This window comes from Lutra lutra, chromosome 3 (assembly GCF_902655055.1).
Source record: "Lutra lutra chromosome 3, mLutLut1.2, whole genome shotgun sequence".
NCBI classification, from domain to species: domain Eukaryota; kingdom Metazoa; phylum Chordata; class Mammalia; order Carnivora; family Mustelidae; genus Lutra; species Lutra lutra.
Window position 1 is genome coordinate 38183175 of NC_062280.1, and position 17712 is coordinate 38200886.

General features: G+C 45.6%; 1 protein-coding gene across 1 annotated transcript in view; it reads right to left on the minus strand.

Moving 5' to 3' along the window:
- Positions 1-2548: 2548 nt before the first annotated feature.
- DNER (delta/notch like EGF repeat containing) overlaps positions 2549-17712 on the minus strand; it is a 327654-nt gene continuing 312490 nt past the window's right edge. Inside the window, 2 exon segments of the mRNA XM_047722680.1 lie at positions 2549-3569; positions 9477-9723. Of these exon segments, the coding sequence (XP_047578636.1) occupies positions 3458-3569; positions 9477-9723 (359 nt within the window). The 3' untranslated portion in view covers positions 2549-3457.

Genomic DNA, 17712 nt, shown 5'->3' on the forward strand with positions numbered 1-17712 from the left:
TATCACACCTCCATCCCCTCAGAGAGCCCTGGAGGGGTGCAGGTGGGGCAAAATGGGCTGACACCAGGTTGAATCAGATCATCTTAGCACACTCCCACCGGTATTACTACGGAAAACTGTACAGAGTTTCCTCAAGGAACTAAAATGGGCCCCTGTTCTAATGAGCAGGGTCAGAAAGGGTGATCCAGAGCCCACAGGTGCCAGCCCGTGCTGAGCAGAGCTGGACTGTGTTGGATACATACGTCCATGAGATCAGCTCTCAATGGTTATAATCACTTGGAAATAATTTCTCTGCATGTGGCATTTCCTTGCAAGAATTAAGAACTGTGTAAACACTACAGAATGAGCTGGAATACTTCCGAGGGCGGGGGTTCCTGTTGTGACGTACAGTTGTCTCATCTTGTGAAAATCTGGTGTTAGAAAAGGACTAATTCCAACTCCCCTGTGGTATGAGTCAAGCCCCCGAGGGGCCATTTATTCGGGTTCATCAAATGCTGTTTTCACAAATTGTGCCAAGTAACCATTTCAAGTGAGAGAGTGTCACGCACACTCAAGAGAAGGGATGCCATGCTTTCAGGGGACTCCTGACCCATCCACCATCCCCAGCGCCCTGGCTACAGATCACAAGGCACAGTCCACAGAGCGAGCAACTGATGACTGTGGATACAGTCTCTATCCAATGTTAACATGGCAAAAACAGCAAGAGCTAACTTGCTGCGTGAGTAATGTGAGCTAGAGGTGAGCTGAGTGATTTACACGCATTCTGGAACTATCGTTGTTCCCGTTTTCCAAATGACGAAGCCCAGAGCTCCTGCCTGAGTCATTAGCAAGGAAACAGCGGAAACAGGATTCCAATCCACTCTGCTCAAACCTGCTGCCACATGGCAGTTTACCTTTCCTTGACCTCCACCGGGCTCTCAGAAGTGGGGGTCTGCATTTATTTGTTTGGGGATTAGATGAGGTGCTGGTTGTGAAGAAACTGTGACCTAGGGTCCCTTCCTGAGACTCCTTTTGTCACCATCTGCCTGACGCAGAGAGAATGCTCAGTGAGCCATCTTCTTACTGAATGTGTGTGGTGTCGGCCCTCAGACTCTCCAAAGGCAGGTGAGCCAACACGACCTGAATAAGTAGCTCCCTCTTCATTTGCTTTAAAAAGACAAATTACGATCAAGATTGACATAAGATTTCCAAACAAGAGCTTCAAGGGGCATCACAAAGAACTTGGAGGGTTGAGAGGGTGGGATGGAACAGCTTCCAGAGGAAGAGACAGCAGCATGGACATTGTCCTTGAACATGGGGGGCTGAGGGGAGTCAAGGGGAAAATGAATGAACTCCCACCTATGTTCCTAGGCCCTCTCCTGTGGATGGAGGGGTCTGTGTGCCACGCCACCAATGGTCTCCCCGAGGAGATGGAAATAAGCACGATCTGTGATGTTCCCACGAATGCTCAGACGACCGTGTTCGTATTTTATTCTAAATTTGCTTCCAAGTGCTTATGCAAACTAAAAATATTAACATACTGCAAACTATCATTTAATAATCAAGAGTGTGGGTGTGTTGCTATGTCGTTTATAGGATTGGGGACAGGTGTTTGAGGGAAGAGAAGGAAAGGATCGCATCATAAATCCTTCCTTTTGCCTGAAACCTCCCTGGCACCTAGTTTCAGGGCCTTTTTCCTGGCCTTACTAAATGACCAAATGTTGCCATGTGTAGACAAAATGAATTAAAAAAAAAAAGACCGGAACTTTGGTGTATTTGGATGCAAAATAGAATTGAATATGCAGTGGCTTCGAGCTGCTTTCAAGTTCCTAAGAACCAAATTGCTGTTTGCTAAGGCAATTTCACTTGCCCTCCACTGGACAGCAGCATATATGAGATATTTCCTGAGGCTGCAGGTGCCCTGCACATCGCGGACAGGTTCTGAAGTAAGGGCTAAAAAGGAGAATTCTTAAGGGCGCTTGGGTGACTCAGTTGGTTGAGCATCTGCCTTCAGCTCAGGTCATGATCCTGGGATCCTGGATCAAGCCCCGTATTGGGCTCCCCGCTCAGTGGGGAGACTGTTTCCCCCCTCCCTCTGCCCCTCCCTTCTCCTCATGTGCATGCACAAGCTCTCCCTCTCTCCAAATAAATAAAATCTTTTTTAAAAAATTTTTTTAAAAAAAGGAGAATTCTTGTTATTTTTCTTCCCCATCTCTCATGTTTAAAGGAAGGTATGGAGTGCCTGGGTGGATCAGATGGTTAAGCATCTGTCCTCAGGTCAAGGCATGATCCCGGGGTCCTGGGATCGAGTCCCACATCAGGCTCCCTACTCAGCAGGGAGCCTGCTTCTCCCTCTGCCTCTCTCTGTCTCTCTCATGAATAAAAAATAAAATCCTAAAAAAAAAAATAAAGAAGGTAAGGATGGTTTTCTGGCAATTAGGAGATCAGGAGGTCTAGGAGGGCAAAGGGAAAGGCTCCTTGGCAAAGTTAAAATGTGAAAAACAGTGAGACTGACCAGCAGTAGCAAACCCCAAATGTGTTTTATGATTTTAAAAGAACGAGAGACAAGTGCATCCTGGACTTGGTACATTTATTCAATATTCTGTGAAATTAGCAAGAATCAGAAGAAGCACATATCAATGCAATACAGCCACAAACATGTCCTGGATATAAATAAAGATGCACTATGAGAAATACTCACTACGGAACTAGTACTCTCTTATACTGACTACCTCTTAGCAACAAACAACGCCAATGTAAATTTAATTTACTCACAATATAAAAACCTTGACTCCTAAAAGGAAATATAGATTCGGTGCGGTCGTAATTTGCCTCACGAGGCCCTCTCGCTGCACGATTTCAAGGCCTGTCTTGACGACTGTTACGAAAATGACAAGAACGAACTCAAGAGAACATTTCCGCAAGGTTCAACGAAACAGTGCAGAAATAAGTTACTTACCCATGCACAGAATAAGGCAAAGGCTAATTTCAATCGGGTTAGGAATAGTAAATGCAACTAGTTTCTGATTCACGAAACAAAACATTTCAGACTTCGTTTAGGTTAACGGGTATACTGTTATATGGGTCATACTCTACATGTGTTTCCTAACTACTCAGAAAGCCGGCACTCACACATCACATGGAAACTTCTCCTCAATTAGACTTACTCTCTGCAACAGCCACAGAAAGCCAGCTGCGTTTCCTGACGGCATCTACCATGGGGACAGCACACACTAGTCAAAGCATACAGTTTAAAGAGCTGAAAGTACATTAAAACGTAGTCTATGGGTTTCACAAATTTCGTGTTTTTTTAAAATATTTTTTCCAAACTAAAAGCTGCAGAAAATTAGTTCCTTGATATTCTCCCGAAAACTTTTGCGCAGCTACCATTTCAAATTTCTTAAGCTTTTTATTTTCTTAAAAATATTTAAATGAGGGCAGTATCCTATCTTTTTGAAAAATAATCCCCCAAAAAAGATTACAAATCTTTTGTTTTGATCAGTGTGACCAGGGGTTTGTCATCGGGGCTGTAGTCCTCGTAGGCGATGGGGGTCACGTCATACATCGCGGGTCGGGATTTCTTTCCAAACCTGAAACCAGAGGGGAGAGAGGATCCCAGTTAGAGGAACAGTGGATCTCAAGTCCTGTGAAAGGCACGTAGTGAGAATAACTTAAACTGAAGAATCAAAAGGAACAATAAAAATACCCTAAGACAGACATTCTCTAGCAAGCACAGAAATTTAAGAGATCTGGGTATCACCACTGAACGAGTACGCATGTTAGTCTCCAGTGCAGGGGGTAAAAAAAGGATTTCATGAGACGTGGAGTCCAATTGAATGTTGAAGCTTCGAGGTTAAATCCTGGCAAAGCAGTCTGGCCTGACAGCTCTACGGTAGGTTTTAAGACATATATATGTCTTTTCCTTCTGAGACCCATTAACTATCTGGAGATAGTTATATCCATTCTAGGGCCTGAAACATACGAGTCTTCCTGGGGACTTATAGGAAGGCTTGGAAGGCTCAGCGGTCATCTGAGGTCCCAACATGAGAAGAAGGGCAGAGAGAGGAAAGGACTTCAGAGAAGGAGATGTTTGTCACGATACTCAACACCAATCATCCAACACCATCCACCTGTTCTTCCCCACACCTCACGCACACACAAGCCATTGTTGTTTTTTGGTCTTTGGCTTTTTTCCTCTGAGTTCAAGCCATTGTCCCAAAAGATCTGTGTATGCCTAAATCCTCTTAGCAGCAGGACTGATGCCCGGAAGCCAGGGGTGTCAAAATCCATTTTCAGGACTTCCTGCCAAACCAGTCTGAAGATGGAAGATTATTAACATAAATTCAACTTCTGGGTGGTCTCTTCCCACGGAAGGCCTCACCTTCCCTCAAGTCCCTGGGGTACCATATCATTTAAACAATCTTCCACATTTACCTACTACGCCTCATCCTTTGGATAGACCACATTTTTTAACTGTTTTAAGTCCAATGAGGTTCGAAAAAGAAACCTGTAAGGAACCTTACATTTTAAAAAGCCTGGTAGGATGCACCCCAAAGACTTAAAGGGGCTTATTTACCATGGCTTTCAGCCTACCTCCCTGGCCCCCATTCCTTCTTTTCCCTCTGCTATCTTGGAAAGCCAGTCTTCCACAGAGTGAGGAGAAGTACAACGGAATGGGAAAGGAGGAAATGCATTCTTCATTGGATCTTTTGTTTTAAACATTCATCAATCCTGTGTTCTGATTCACTCAAGATCTGCTGGTCTTAGGGGGCACCAAGGCACAAACTGCCAGGTGCATACCAGGCAAAATGCAGATTTACAGAGTTAATGCATTCTGCCACCAAGAAACCCAAGGATAGTACCATAAGATGAAAAAGCTTTCAATACAATCATGTCTGAAACATGCACCCTTGCTGGTGCATGCTTACATCGAACTGGAGTCCAGCCTATGGTCTGTGTATCTAAATGGAGCAAGGCCAGCATCATCTGAGACTGGGGAAAGGGAAAGGGCAAAGACACCTGGATCCTAACACATTCTCCCCAAGCTAAAACTTTTCAAAGTTACTTTAAGATGCAAATATTTTTACAATCTCTTTCTCATAAAACAGCTAGATTCATTGGTAACAATACACCACTAATAATATTGATTCATCTCAAAAGTCAGGCAATCCCAGGGAAAAACCCTCTGGATCCTCACATAGGTGTCATGGGACAGTTTCCTGGGGGAACTTGGACGTGAGGGTTAGCAAATCACAGATTGCCTACTAATCAGTCAGTTGGCCAAGAGGAAAATTTTAAGCAACCTGATAGGCTGACTATGTGTTTAAAATTTCCATTTTATTTTTATATGACTTCACAGTTTGAAGAAGAATCTGTGTCTCCAAAACCTAGAAAGTTAAATGCCTCCATGTTATGCAATCCGCCAACAAACTATCCTTCAAAGGGCTGTCGTCTTAAATTGTCATCACGGGGCTGAATATCGACAAGGCAGGTTTGAGGACAGGTGTTTCAGACCCACTGAGCATGATGAGGCAAGAGCTGAAACCAGTCACGAGGAGCCACGTGGCCACCATACTTGCACGGAGTCAACCAAAGAACGAGAACCTTGTTTCGTATTTAGACAAGTCACTGGCTGTGTGAACGGTGCTAATGAGATCAGCTCCAAACCAGTATGGGTCATAAGGTATAACGCTGGTTACAAAGGTAGCCTGGTTTTAAAAGGGCTAATCACTGCCCCCAGCGCTATCTTGGAGCTGGAATCCCTGTGCTATTACTTAACTAGCTCCTTACATATTCAACCAAATTCCTTAGGTGACACACAGACTTCTACACAAAGTGCAGTATCCACCGCATAGAAGGAAAATGGCTTTTAAAACACAAAAAAACGAGGGGTGCCTGGGTGGCTCAGTCAGTTAAGCATCCGACTCATGGTTTTGGCTCAGGTCATGATCTCAGGGTCCTGAGATCAAGGCCAGTGCCAGGCTCTGTGCTCAGCGTGCAGTCGGCTTGTCCCCTTCCCTCTGCTCCTCCCCCTCTTCAATTTCCTTCTCTCTCTCATTCATGAATAAATAAAATCTTTAAAACACAATAAGATGAAACAGGACTTTCCTTGAATCTCCTACACCTATCACAGGAACAAGCTCACATCTAGTAAAAAAATGAACATGTATTCCTACTTAAATTTTTAACCCCAACAGCTTTTTATATTTCCTTAGTGTCTCAGAATTGGGTGGATGTTAAGAAATAAGCTAATCCCCACAGAATTCCATTTAAACTTTCAGGCACCAAACCAATGCAAGAGCTTGCCTGTGTCATGGCCTGAGTATTTATTTATTCCTTCAAGTAACACACTGTTTTGTTTTTTTTTTTTTTCTTATCACAAAGATATGTTTTAAATGTAAAAAGCAAATTTGGAAAATAGAGAAAATTATCATGGAGACCAGGGGTTAACAAAGTATAGAGATTGTAAGCCAATTATAGCCTCTTGCCTGTTTTTAAATAAAGTTTTATTGGAATGCAGTTGAGCCCCCTTCAAAATGCATCTCTGCTACTTTGGTACTACAAAGGCAGAGCTAAGTAGTCATAGAGAGCAAGGCAATGTAAGGTCTGTAAATTCTAAGAGATTTGGCAGGCCCTCGATGAAGATTGTAAGACCCGCCCATGGTCCCTTTCTCTGAAGGATTTAGCCTAGTGTCCGGCGGTGGCGACCAAAACTGGACACCGTAATGCAAGTGCTGGCAACAGCAGCATTCCTGTCACTGACGTCTCAAACATACCCAGTGACAAGTCTTGTACACCATATCTCACTACAAGGTACTGCAAACCAGTTGTGAGGCGGATCAAAGAACTTGCATTCTTCTAGTTCATACTGTCCTGGAAGTCAAGAGATAAAACACCGCGCAGGGAACGCAGATGACCTGACCTTGAGAAAGGCCCAAACTCCAAGGTGCTATTTGAGAAAACAAGGCTGGAACCTTTCACAGCTATTCTGTTGTTGTGGTCTGCGATCAGACACTTAGAGCTGGGGGAGCAGAGAGTAACCTCCCGGAGATGGGACCTCGCTCCAGGACCTGGAAGGCCTATCCACTCCCGCTGCTCATTTGCAAACTCTCTCCAGCCTGAGCAAAGCAGCCACAGGACAGAGGACTCTTGACGAGAGAGAGAAAAGGGAGCACCGGCGTCAACCGAGTGCTGACGTCAGAATCGCCACATCCCTCCTCAGTCCCTCATGAATGTCACAGGTGACCCACTCGGATTCATCCCGTGTGGCAGCTAAGCCACAGTCATTCTGGTCCAGTGTCACCCCCGGGCCAGCAGCTGGGAGACAGGCTGTGAAAGGGGCCTTAGCTCTAGGTCACTGCTAGAAACTAGGGAGGAGGTAATATTTTTTCAATGCCTTTCTAGGGTTTCCAGGATAAGGGAGTGGAAAGGGGCCAGAGACCCAGCCAGGACCTCGAAGGAGCCATGCTGTAGAAACCACAGGTCATAGCTGAATAAACATTTATAAAGGAATGTTCCAGATATCTGGGAAGGTATTGTATTGACTTCAATGGTTTTATCTGCAGTCACTGGTGCATGGAGGAGCTTTTTGGTTGGGAATTCTGCAGAAAATATTTTTGATAAAAATCGGCACCAAATAAGAACCAGGTTTGTAAATGTTTTCAAGTTCATTCTTTCCTTCCAAGACTATCCAGTTGAACATCCTCCGAGCAGGGTATGTAAGCAGGAAGCTCAGAAGAATCTATCTTAAACTATTCCAGGGCTGAAATAAAATATCCCTTGAACACAAAGAATCTTAGCCAGAGGTCCCTCTGGGGCTGGAGGGAGCCTGAGTCCTTGGGTCTCCCAATACATCCCAGTATAATGCCCCCAATTCTGCTCCTCCCTGGTGAACTCAGCACCCTTGGGAATGGAGAGAGAAGGCTCTTGAGCAACAGAGAAGCTTGTCTCCTCTCCTCTCCTTTTTCCACCTCCCATCTGGGCCCCTTACGAGACTGCTGCCTTAGAATGAAGCCACCTGTCAGGCATGTCAAGACACCATACACCAACCCCTAACAGAGACTGTCCTTCAAATGACAGACCTCAAATTCAAGTAAGTCAGGCCCACTATGTGCTGGACCCTGAGGAAAGGCCCTTTATGTGCCAGTCGGGGTAGGAGTCAAATCAACAAGGCCGGCAGGATTGGTCTCAGGGCTTCCTGGAGGCCGTGTTAGCAAGCTCGCCCTGGAGAGTCAAGGAGGAGCAGCCGCGTGGGCCCCGACTTGGAAGGAGATGCACCTTCCCCTTCTCCTTCACAGTTCTAGAAGTAAGGTGGGTGCAGCTCTCAGAAAAAAGGTACCCTTGTCCCACCCGGCCTTGGGGCAGCTGCATCCATGCCTCCCAATCTCTCTCCTTCCAGCGGCTCCTCTCCCTGGAGAATAAGGCTGGACTTTTGCTTCCACCAAGGTGGCACGATTCCAGTCAGATGGGAGTCTTGGGTTTGGAGATTTCTCACAAAGAAGGCAAACTTTCTGAACCTCTCAGCTTCTATGCCATTCGGACGGATTTTGGATCTGCATGTGTTTTGAGCAAGACCAGTACACCATGTCTCAGCCAAGGTCATGCAGCTACTGGTTCTTGTGAGCCCCAATCTTAAGCCACCAAGTTCAGCCCGCTCTTGCCTACTGCCCAGACTTTCTGAATTGTTTGCTTTACATTGTTCTAGCAATTAAAAGAAAAGATAGCTGTCCTTTAACAAACACTGTCGTGATTGTTCGGGTAGTAATTGTCCTTTCCAGAAGTCAACAAAATGTTAGAGTAGCTGATTTTTTTAGTGTTATAATAGAGAAATAAATATGGTGTTATTGGCTTGCATAATTCTTTAATATTTATAATTTAATTTGATTGCCTTAACTCTCTAAGCAGGGGGACTTGTGTCTTTTTTTCAGTTGAGGGAACAGTGTTTGTGGAGGCTTGACTGGTCTGTGTGAAAGCGAGTCAGGTAATGGGGTAGTTGGAACTCATGCCTTCTCTGTGGTACCACACTCCCTTCTTGTCTCTCCAGCAGTCCTTCCTCAGAAAAGGATACCATGTTATAGGATATGAACACTGACAGCAGAATGATAGCTGTTTGTCTCTCCTGAAGTAAGTCTCTAAATCAAAGGTTATTTCTATCCAGGCTGTTTGAAGAACGTAGCTAGAGACATTCCAAAAAGCAGTCATCAAAAAATGTTTCCTATACCGTGATTAAGAATCGGCTATTTCCAACGCAGATAAACACAAATTAAATGAATGAATGCATCCAATGAAAACAGAAAGCTAGCAGCAAATGCAAAGAGGCTGCTTACAAAGCAGCTTCATTGTCCTCCCCCTAGACGAAACCTCTGCTTTCGTCTGTGAAATCTTCTTTGCAGGTGTGCAGTCCTGTTCAGAACATCACCCCATCCCGGGAATGCACAGGTGGAAGTGGGATCTCCCTCAGCCCTGTTCCCCCTTCACCCCCTCCCCCCGCAGCCCACCTGGCATGCCGGATGGAGGCGATGGCGTTGCTGAACTCACTGTCAATGCTACGACAGTTATAGAACTCCTCGTAGGCTGGCCTGGAGGAGCCCTGGTACTCGATGCGGCTGATGCGGCAAATGCCCACAATGAGGATGATCAGCATCAGGATGAAGGCCACGCAGAGGGCCCCGATGATGATGTACAGGGAGTGCCGGGGCATGTTGGTGAGACTTTCCGCCATGTGGCCCGACTTCCACTGGAGATCTGAGGCGAAAATAAGCAAATGACCGAATGTGAGCCATAGCCTTTGGAATGGGGAGGTCTTCGCTGTCCTTGCTTTGGCAACCCAAGATGTAAGGGCTGTCCAAACTGGGAAGAATTCTTTTCCATGCATAATCAAGATCAAAGGCTAATGCCCTTAACATATAAAGGCATCTTATAAATCATTAAGAAAAACCAAAAACACACCATAGGAAAATGGGCAAAGCTTATAAAAAGGAATCCACCAAAAAATAAAAATAGAAGAGTGTTCAGTTTCATAGTTCTCCAAGAATGCAATTCCTCTATGAGTTCCCAAATACTATCTCAGATTTTTGAGATCCACAGTTGACATGGGTGCAGACGTGAGGACATGTGAATCGATACACGGCCCCCTGTGTAGACTTCATGGAGTATCTTTTGATCCAGAAATTCTAATTTCTAGAATGTATGCTAGGGAAATGATCCTATAAATGCATAAAGCCCTATGTACAAGGATGTTCATCTCAGCATCCCAATTTTTGAAATGTTAAATGATCAGTTATTACACATTTCAAAGCGGTTCATTAAGTAAGCACAACCCCCAAGTATTCACCACTCAAAGTTAACACTGTTCAAAGTTAATAAAGTTCATATTGGACCCTTTTTTTTTTTTTAAAGATTTTATTTATTTATTTGACAGACAGAGATCACAGTAGGCAGAGAGGCAGGCAGAGAGAGAGGAAGGGAAGCAGGCTCCCTGCTGAGCAGAGAGCCCGATGCGGGACTCGATCCCAGGACCCTGAGATCATGACCTGAGCCGAAGGCAGTGGCTTAACCCACTGAGCCACCCAGGCGCCCCTTATTGGACCCTTTTTACTTTACTTTTTTTTCAAGTTTTTTTTTAAAGAAAGAAAATGGTACAGCTTCTAGCCAGAGGCCCAGTCCCATACCCTCTCTCCACCCCACAAGCCGAAAAACAATTTATAAAAGTCAAAAACTGGGAAGGCACCTAAATAGTCAGCTCTCAGTGAGCTAGAGAGATGATTTTGTTCTAACAAAATTAAAAAAGCAGTGGACCGAACAGGACCTAGACATAGGGTACAGTCACACGTGAGCTCCAAGTGTCTATCCACACACTGAAAAGATCAAGACAGGGTGATAGGAACGATGAACATTTGTTGTCTTCCTACTATGTTAAGTCTTTGAAAACATCTCACTTAATCATGATCCTGGGGCACCTGGGTAGCTCAGTGGGTTAAAGCCTCTGCCTTCAGCTTGGGTCATGATCCCAGGGTTCTGGAATTGAGCCCTGCATCGGGCTCTCTGCTCGGCGGGGAGCCTGCCCCCCCCCCTCTGCCTGCCTCTCTGCCTACTTGTGATCTTTGTCTGTCAAATAAATAAATAAATAATTTTTACAAAATCATTACGACCAATTGAAAATGCATTATTTTCTCTCTCTCCACTTTACGGGAAATTGGCATCACTAGCTGGGTGAGTTCAAGTCCAGATCCAAATCCTTAGCGTCTGCCCCACACAGCCACACGTGAATAACAGAGATCACCAGGAGGCAGGATTATAAGCCATTGTTATTTCCTTCATTCCACTTCTCAGTCTTTTCCAGCTTTTTTCAAAGGAATAACGCAGTCCTTTTACAAAAATATTTTAAAATAAGCAATAAGTTATTGGAAGAAAACATCCATGGAATTATCTTCCAGCGCAATAGTAGAAGTGTGGGCCTTAGGACCACACCAACCTTGCTGTCAATCCCTGCTGTGACATTTACCTAACCTCCCTGAGACTTGGTTTCTTCGTTTACAGGATGAAAATAGCAACAGGTACCCCATGGCTGGCTGGCAGCACAAATTAAAGAACATGTCAAGAACAGGAAGAAAGTCTGCTGCTGGGCGGTCCTAAAAAGGAGCAGGCGTGGTGTTGGAAGAGGGATAGAGGATAAAGGGGAGGAAGACACTGTCCTCTGAAGCTTGTGCTGTGAGCTCAGGATTACTGAGCACTGCCTTGCGCCCTTTCAAAAAGCACCAGTCTGTGGGCGCCTGGGTGGCTCAGTGGGTTAAAGCCTCTGCCTTCGGCTCAGGTCATGATCTCAGGGTCTTGGGATCGAGCCCCGCATCAGGCTATCTGCTCGGCAGGGAGCCTGCTTTCTCCTCTCTCTCTGCCTGCCTCTCTGCCTACTTGTGATCTCTCTCTGTCCAATAAATAAATAAAAATCTAAAAAAATAAAAAATAAAAAAAAAAAAAGCACCAGTCTGTCTGAGTAGGAAAATAAACGGAAGAAGGTACACAATCTCCTGCCTGGAACAGGTCAAGAGTGCCCCGTTATGTCCTGTTTGTGGACCTGCACACACGTGGAATGTTCTGGATGATATGAACAGGACTGGAAGTTTTGACAATAAAAAAGGCTAGATAAGACCAGAGAGAAGTGAAACTCATGTGGGAAGAGGAGGCTGTCTCTACATGACTCACAGCCGCACCAGCCCCATGCCATCATTCGCACATTAGGACTCCAGGTGCCCAGAAATGGGATTCAGAGGTGGGTGTGGAAGGGCCTGTCTTCCCACAAAATGCTCCTCACCAAGCCATGCACCGTGAGAGTTTTGCGATCTCAGGGTACTCAGATCCTCCTCTTAGCTACATCCTCAGTGGCCATGGAACCCGAGAACCAGCTCTTCTTTACCTTGAAAAGTGACAGTCAGAAGAAGAGCATGGGCAGATCCCCAAGCAAAGGCCAAGTGTGCAGAGCCCTTTCCTAGAAGCCTAATGGGAAGAGGGCCCTGATGGCTCCTGAAAGTTTGAGAAGAATGAGATGAATGAAGTGTGTTTGCCTCCAGATCTTTCGACTCCTGAGTTTTTACCAAGAGCCCTGAGGTCTGGTTTGGCCACCCGAGGCTGCCTGCCCGAGCTCACGAAGCCCATGCCGCCCGAGAGGCTGACTACTAGAGCATTCACTGCTCCAGCCGAATGACCTCACAGATGGGTATATGGACCGGCATAAATCACGGCAAGGTAATGATCATCGTGGGTGGGAGAAGGTGTTTTGTGAAGCTCGAACTAAGCCTCCATCGCAGGTCATAGCCCCTTCATTTGGCAACACCTGGTGCGCACGGAGAGAGACACTCATTTTTCTGGCTGGAAGAGGAGCATGACTCACTTGGTTTCCCTGTATTTCAACATTCTCTGAAAAATTCAGTTGTAGGCTGCAGTCCAATGCTCAGAGTACGCTCTGACACCCATCTAGCGTCAACACAGCCAAGCCAGCCCTGTTTCTCCTCCGGCTGGGTAGAGGGCTCCACTCCGATCCCCGTGGCAGGGCCACAGGAGTTCTCGATGAGCCCTCATAGTTGACACCTGCCTTCATGTAAATAGCCCCACATCGTGTCAACCCTGTATCCGCAGCGAGCACACAACCTCATGGCCACTAAAGATGACAACACCGGGTTACATGCTCTGCACAGTGTCCCAGGCCTGAGCTGCCCACACTGCTTGCATTTCTGATCATCCGTTCTACTTCCCCAAACTCTGCCTTCCAGGCTGCTGGTACTTTTGGGAGAACTTTCTCGAAATTCCTCCAAAAAGCTCTGCTTCTCTCCTCCCCAACCCCTGCTCCTTTTTTTTTTTTTCTCCCCCTACCTTACTGTCAGCTAACACTTTTCTGATAGAAGTGAGTGTGGCTGCTGGACACACTAACCAGGCTGGAACTGGGCTGGATCTGATTCCTGGGTCTGGAAGCCGAGAGTGTCTCTGCACCAGGCGGCTGCGGCTGCCACACCCGGTCCCAGCAGAAGTCCCAAGACCCTTGTGACCCTAGTGCTTTGCTGTGTCCCAGGAGTTCGGTTGCATGAATCCCTTACTACAGGCCAGCTCTAGCGCAGGCCAGGGAGGAACGGTGCACCAGAGTGTGCTGGCCGGATTCATCCCATCGGCTCCAGTAGGTGCGTGACCCAGAACACACGCACACAGACGGTTCTGGGGAAAATGTCACACTTATGGGTCTGCCGGACCAGTTGTATTTACTTTTCAACTAAATTCGTTTCTGGGTTTTGTATTTTTCAAAGTGTTTTTGCATTAACACTTCAATAGGCCCTAAACAAAGCACCCTGAGCGAGGTAGAGAAGCTGGGCTTGGAGCAGCTGCTCAAGGGGATAGAGGCCTTCCGGGGCCAGGCTGAGGATAACACCAGACCCACCTCCACTCCACCAAAAGGGCTGTCATGAGACTTGAAAATTTCACTCTAAAACATACTGCCTGTATCTGGTTTTTAATTTACCTACATGAATGTAGCCAGTCTAGTTGATGTGTTCACCTGTGTTACGTAGAGAGAGAGAGAGTGTATGCTGTGTAGACAGCAGACAGCAGATGATTTTGAGACCATCTGCTTCTAGTCTCCTCGAGAGGAGCAATTTCAAATTACCTTCTGTTTTCTATACCTAAAAGTTATCTGGACAAGCAAGGAAGTCAATGAGATTGGAAAATATTAACAGCTCTCATTAGTCTTCAGAAGAGGAAGGCGTAGGAAAGGAATGGAAAGAAGAGCTCACCTCCTTTGTAGGATCTGTTTGCTGAACAACCATTAATTTGGCACCTACTATGTACTAGGCGTCGTGCTGGGTTCCAGGATATAGAGTGAGGGAAAGTAGACAGTTGGCTTCTGAAGCCCCCAGTCTTTTGAGGGGTACAGGGACAAAGAAAAAATGGTCACAAAGTAGCGGCAGACATACAAGCATGCCAAGCCAATGAAGGACCACCTCTGCAATGCTACTGGCAAGGACAAGGGGAAACGCTATCTCACCAGGGAGTCTGGAGAGCTCCAGGGGTGAGGGTCTGCACGAAGCTGGGCTCCATAGGTATGCAGGTATTAATGAAGGACAGGGGAGAGCAGAGGGAACAGGGTCCCAGGCCAAGACCTGGGAGGAGGTGGGGAACAGGACAGGAGAGTGGAAGGGGAACAGAGTGGCCACTGGCGGAAGCAAGCCAGAGGCTGTTGGAGCAAGGAAGGGATCTCTCTCGCAGGTCCCACAGGCCCCAGTGTGGCCTTCAGTCTTTAGTCTTCAAGACAAGCTTGGCACTGGCAGGGATGGAAGCAGTGGTGGGAAGGAGGGTCTCAGTATTCAGATTTGTGCTTGGAAAAGACACCCCTACACTTGCAACCCCGTGGAGGAAGCCAAGGCCATGATGCGAAGGGAAACAGTTCAGATACAGAAGGATAAATACCGCATGAGCTCACCTATATGTGGAATCTAACGAGAAAAGAAACCTGAATTCGTAGTAACAGAGAGTACAATGGTGGTTGCCAGAGCCTGGGGCATGAGGCAAAGGGGAGATTAAAAAACAGCAAGAAAGAAACAAAGAAACTAGAATGGCGATTGCCAGGGGCTGCGGGAAGGGGTCACAGGGAGTTATCGTTTAATGGGGTCAGAGTTTCGACTTTTCAAGATGAAAAGAGTTACGGAGATGGATGATGGGGAGGGTTGCGCACAGGTTGAATGTACTCAGTACCACGGAACTATACACTTAAAATGATCAAGATGGTTAATTTTATGTTATGTGTATTTTGCCACAATAAAAAGAACTGAAAAATTTTTAAAAAGGAAAGAGGCTATGTATTTTTAGAAAACTAAAAGAAAATAAAGATGTCTCTGGCTGCATATAAAGAAAGGGTTAGAGGCTAGACAGGGGGCCACATGGGGTTACACCAGTGAGGGAGATCTGCCTAAGCCAACATGGATACACATTCTGTATATTATTCAGCAGAAAAACAAGATGCTAAACAGTATGTATAGAATGGTCCCATTTGTGTGGGAGGAAATGAGGACTTGCAAAATTGACTGAATACATCTGGAAATAGACCCAATAAATGGCTAATGATTGTTACCTTGCGGGAGTGAAGAGGAGGTCTGGAGGAAGTGGAAGATTAATTAATTTTATTTTTCAAGTATCCTAGTTTATACGAAAATGAGAACCAAAGAACCCAACCAATTTGTATGATAAGGACTTTCTGTGTAATATAATCATTTCATGGGTTTCTTCAACCATTACGAAATTTCATGCATTTTGGGGAGGAGAGTCCCAAGATGTCCATGTAGACTCCTTCTGGGCCCCTTCCCTGGGTTCCTAGAGCAGCCTGCAGAAAACCTACAGTGACCGCACCCCGTATCATGACACCCCCACCTCCCCCCCGCCACCATGGATTATGAGCTCCTAAAGCCAGGGACTGCTTCATTAATCTTTATTTATTTGTTTTGCTACATTAGTCTTTACCTCCTGGGCCTAGTGTTCAATATTTGATAGTAGGAGGCCCTTGATTATAGGTTGAATTACAAATCCAGGACGGCCTGTTCACCTATTTGTCAACTGCAGAAAACCATTAATTTAATAGTTTAACCATAGATTCAACCCTTCATTGTCCTTTACTGTCCAGCTATTCTTGGTCAGCAAGATTGACTGCACCTCTAACTGTATAAACCTCACAGCTCCTACACAGACGATACAAAACAGCACTACAGAAACATTTATAGGAATTTTAAGTGTTAGATCTTGACTCTAGGAAGGTAAAATTTTTATTAAAACCCAAAAACAAAATTGTTGTCAGTCCCAAGTTGGTAAGAATGGATGGCGGATCGTGAAAATTTTCCCAGGCTGTTTTGTTACTTTCCAGGACTTGGGGTTTGCATTTGTTTCAGAGTAATGATAAAACACTAGAGCTATTTAAATGATCCTTTTAGATAGTTCTGGATCAATTCTCTGGGCGGTTTTGGTAAATCTTTATGGTCGGCTAGTTTTTTTGCTCCTTATTACCGATCAGGGAACAGTTTGCCTCTAAAAGGGCAAATTTCTAGGAAACATTCACTATTGAGTTAGTCAGTGTGCAGAGGAGACAGCTGTGCTAAAATCTAAAAACTCCAGACACAGGGCAGTGCACAGGCAAAAGCCCTGAAGGCAGGAACAAACTTGACCCGTCCACGGAAGAGAAAACAGGACAATGTTTTGGCTGAAACAGACTAAGCAAGAGAGGGAGGCAGACAATGTGGCCTCTGGAGGAAGAGGACAGACTGATCAGAGGTTACTTTACCACCATTTTGACAACTCTGGAGGCTTCTGTGCTATGTAGCTATATGGGTTACAGTTCTCCCTCTTCTCTGTGCACATCGGAGCCTTCCCACTGGGATCTACCCACCTGACCTTGTACCACCCAGGCACTCTCCTCTCCTGGTCCTTGGGTTCGTCCCATTTGATTCAGATCCAGTTCTCTAGATGCTGGCCACCAGTTGCAGTTACATGTCATTACATGTCATGGCAGACCTCAGCTGCACGTTCTCCATTCTTACACTCGGGTCAAGGGTGGAAGCATCCAACACCCAGACCTAGCAGAGCTTAATCTGTGATGACGTTGATTTTAGCACCTTTGGCCTAATGGAGAGGTGCAATTGAGATCATCAAATGGAAAGTGCTATTCTGGGCAAACAGAGAGCCCTCATGTGGACCAAGATGTGTGATGGGCCCCCTCGAACCTGGCCATTCAGTGTGGCCCACGCCCTGGGCATGCATTATCTAAAAAGACAGCTGTCAAAGGTTGGCCCTTCCAAGGTGGAGCTCATGGTATATAAGCCACAGCAAATTGCATTTATTTAGTGCCTACTGCATAGCAGAAGTCTGCACATATTCGCCTCACGGCATCTTCCCATCACCATCTTATAAGTGAGAATGTCAAGGCCCCAAGAAGTATATTTTCTTTGTCCAGGTCACATGATGGAGCTAGAATTTGAAGCCAACTTTTACCCTTTCAATTATTCCATCTTTGTATATCTTTTGCCTATATCATCATCACTGGAGAAATAAAATTTCAATTTTTTATAATTATGTTGCCTTGCTTAAAAACTTTTTAAGGGCCTCTTGTGTGTTCCTGACTTTTTATCCATACTCTCCTATCCCATTTATTTTCATAATTAAGATTTAAAAGTTATAAGCAGGTATTACTCTGCCCCAAGGCACAATCTTTAT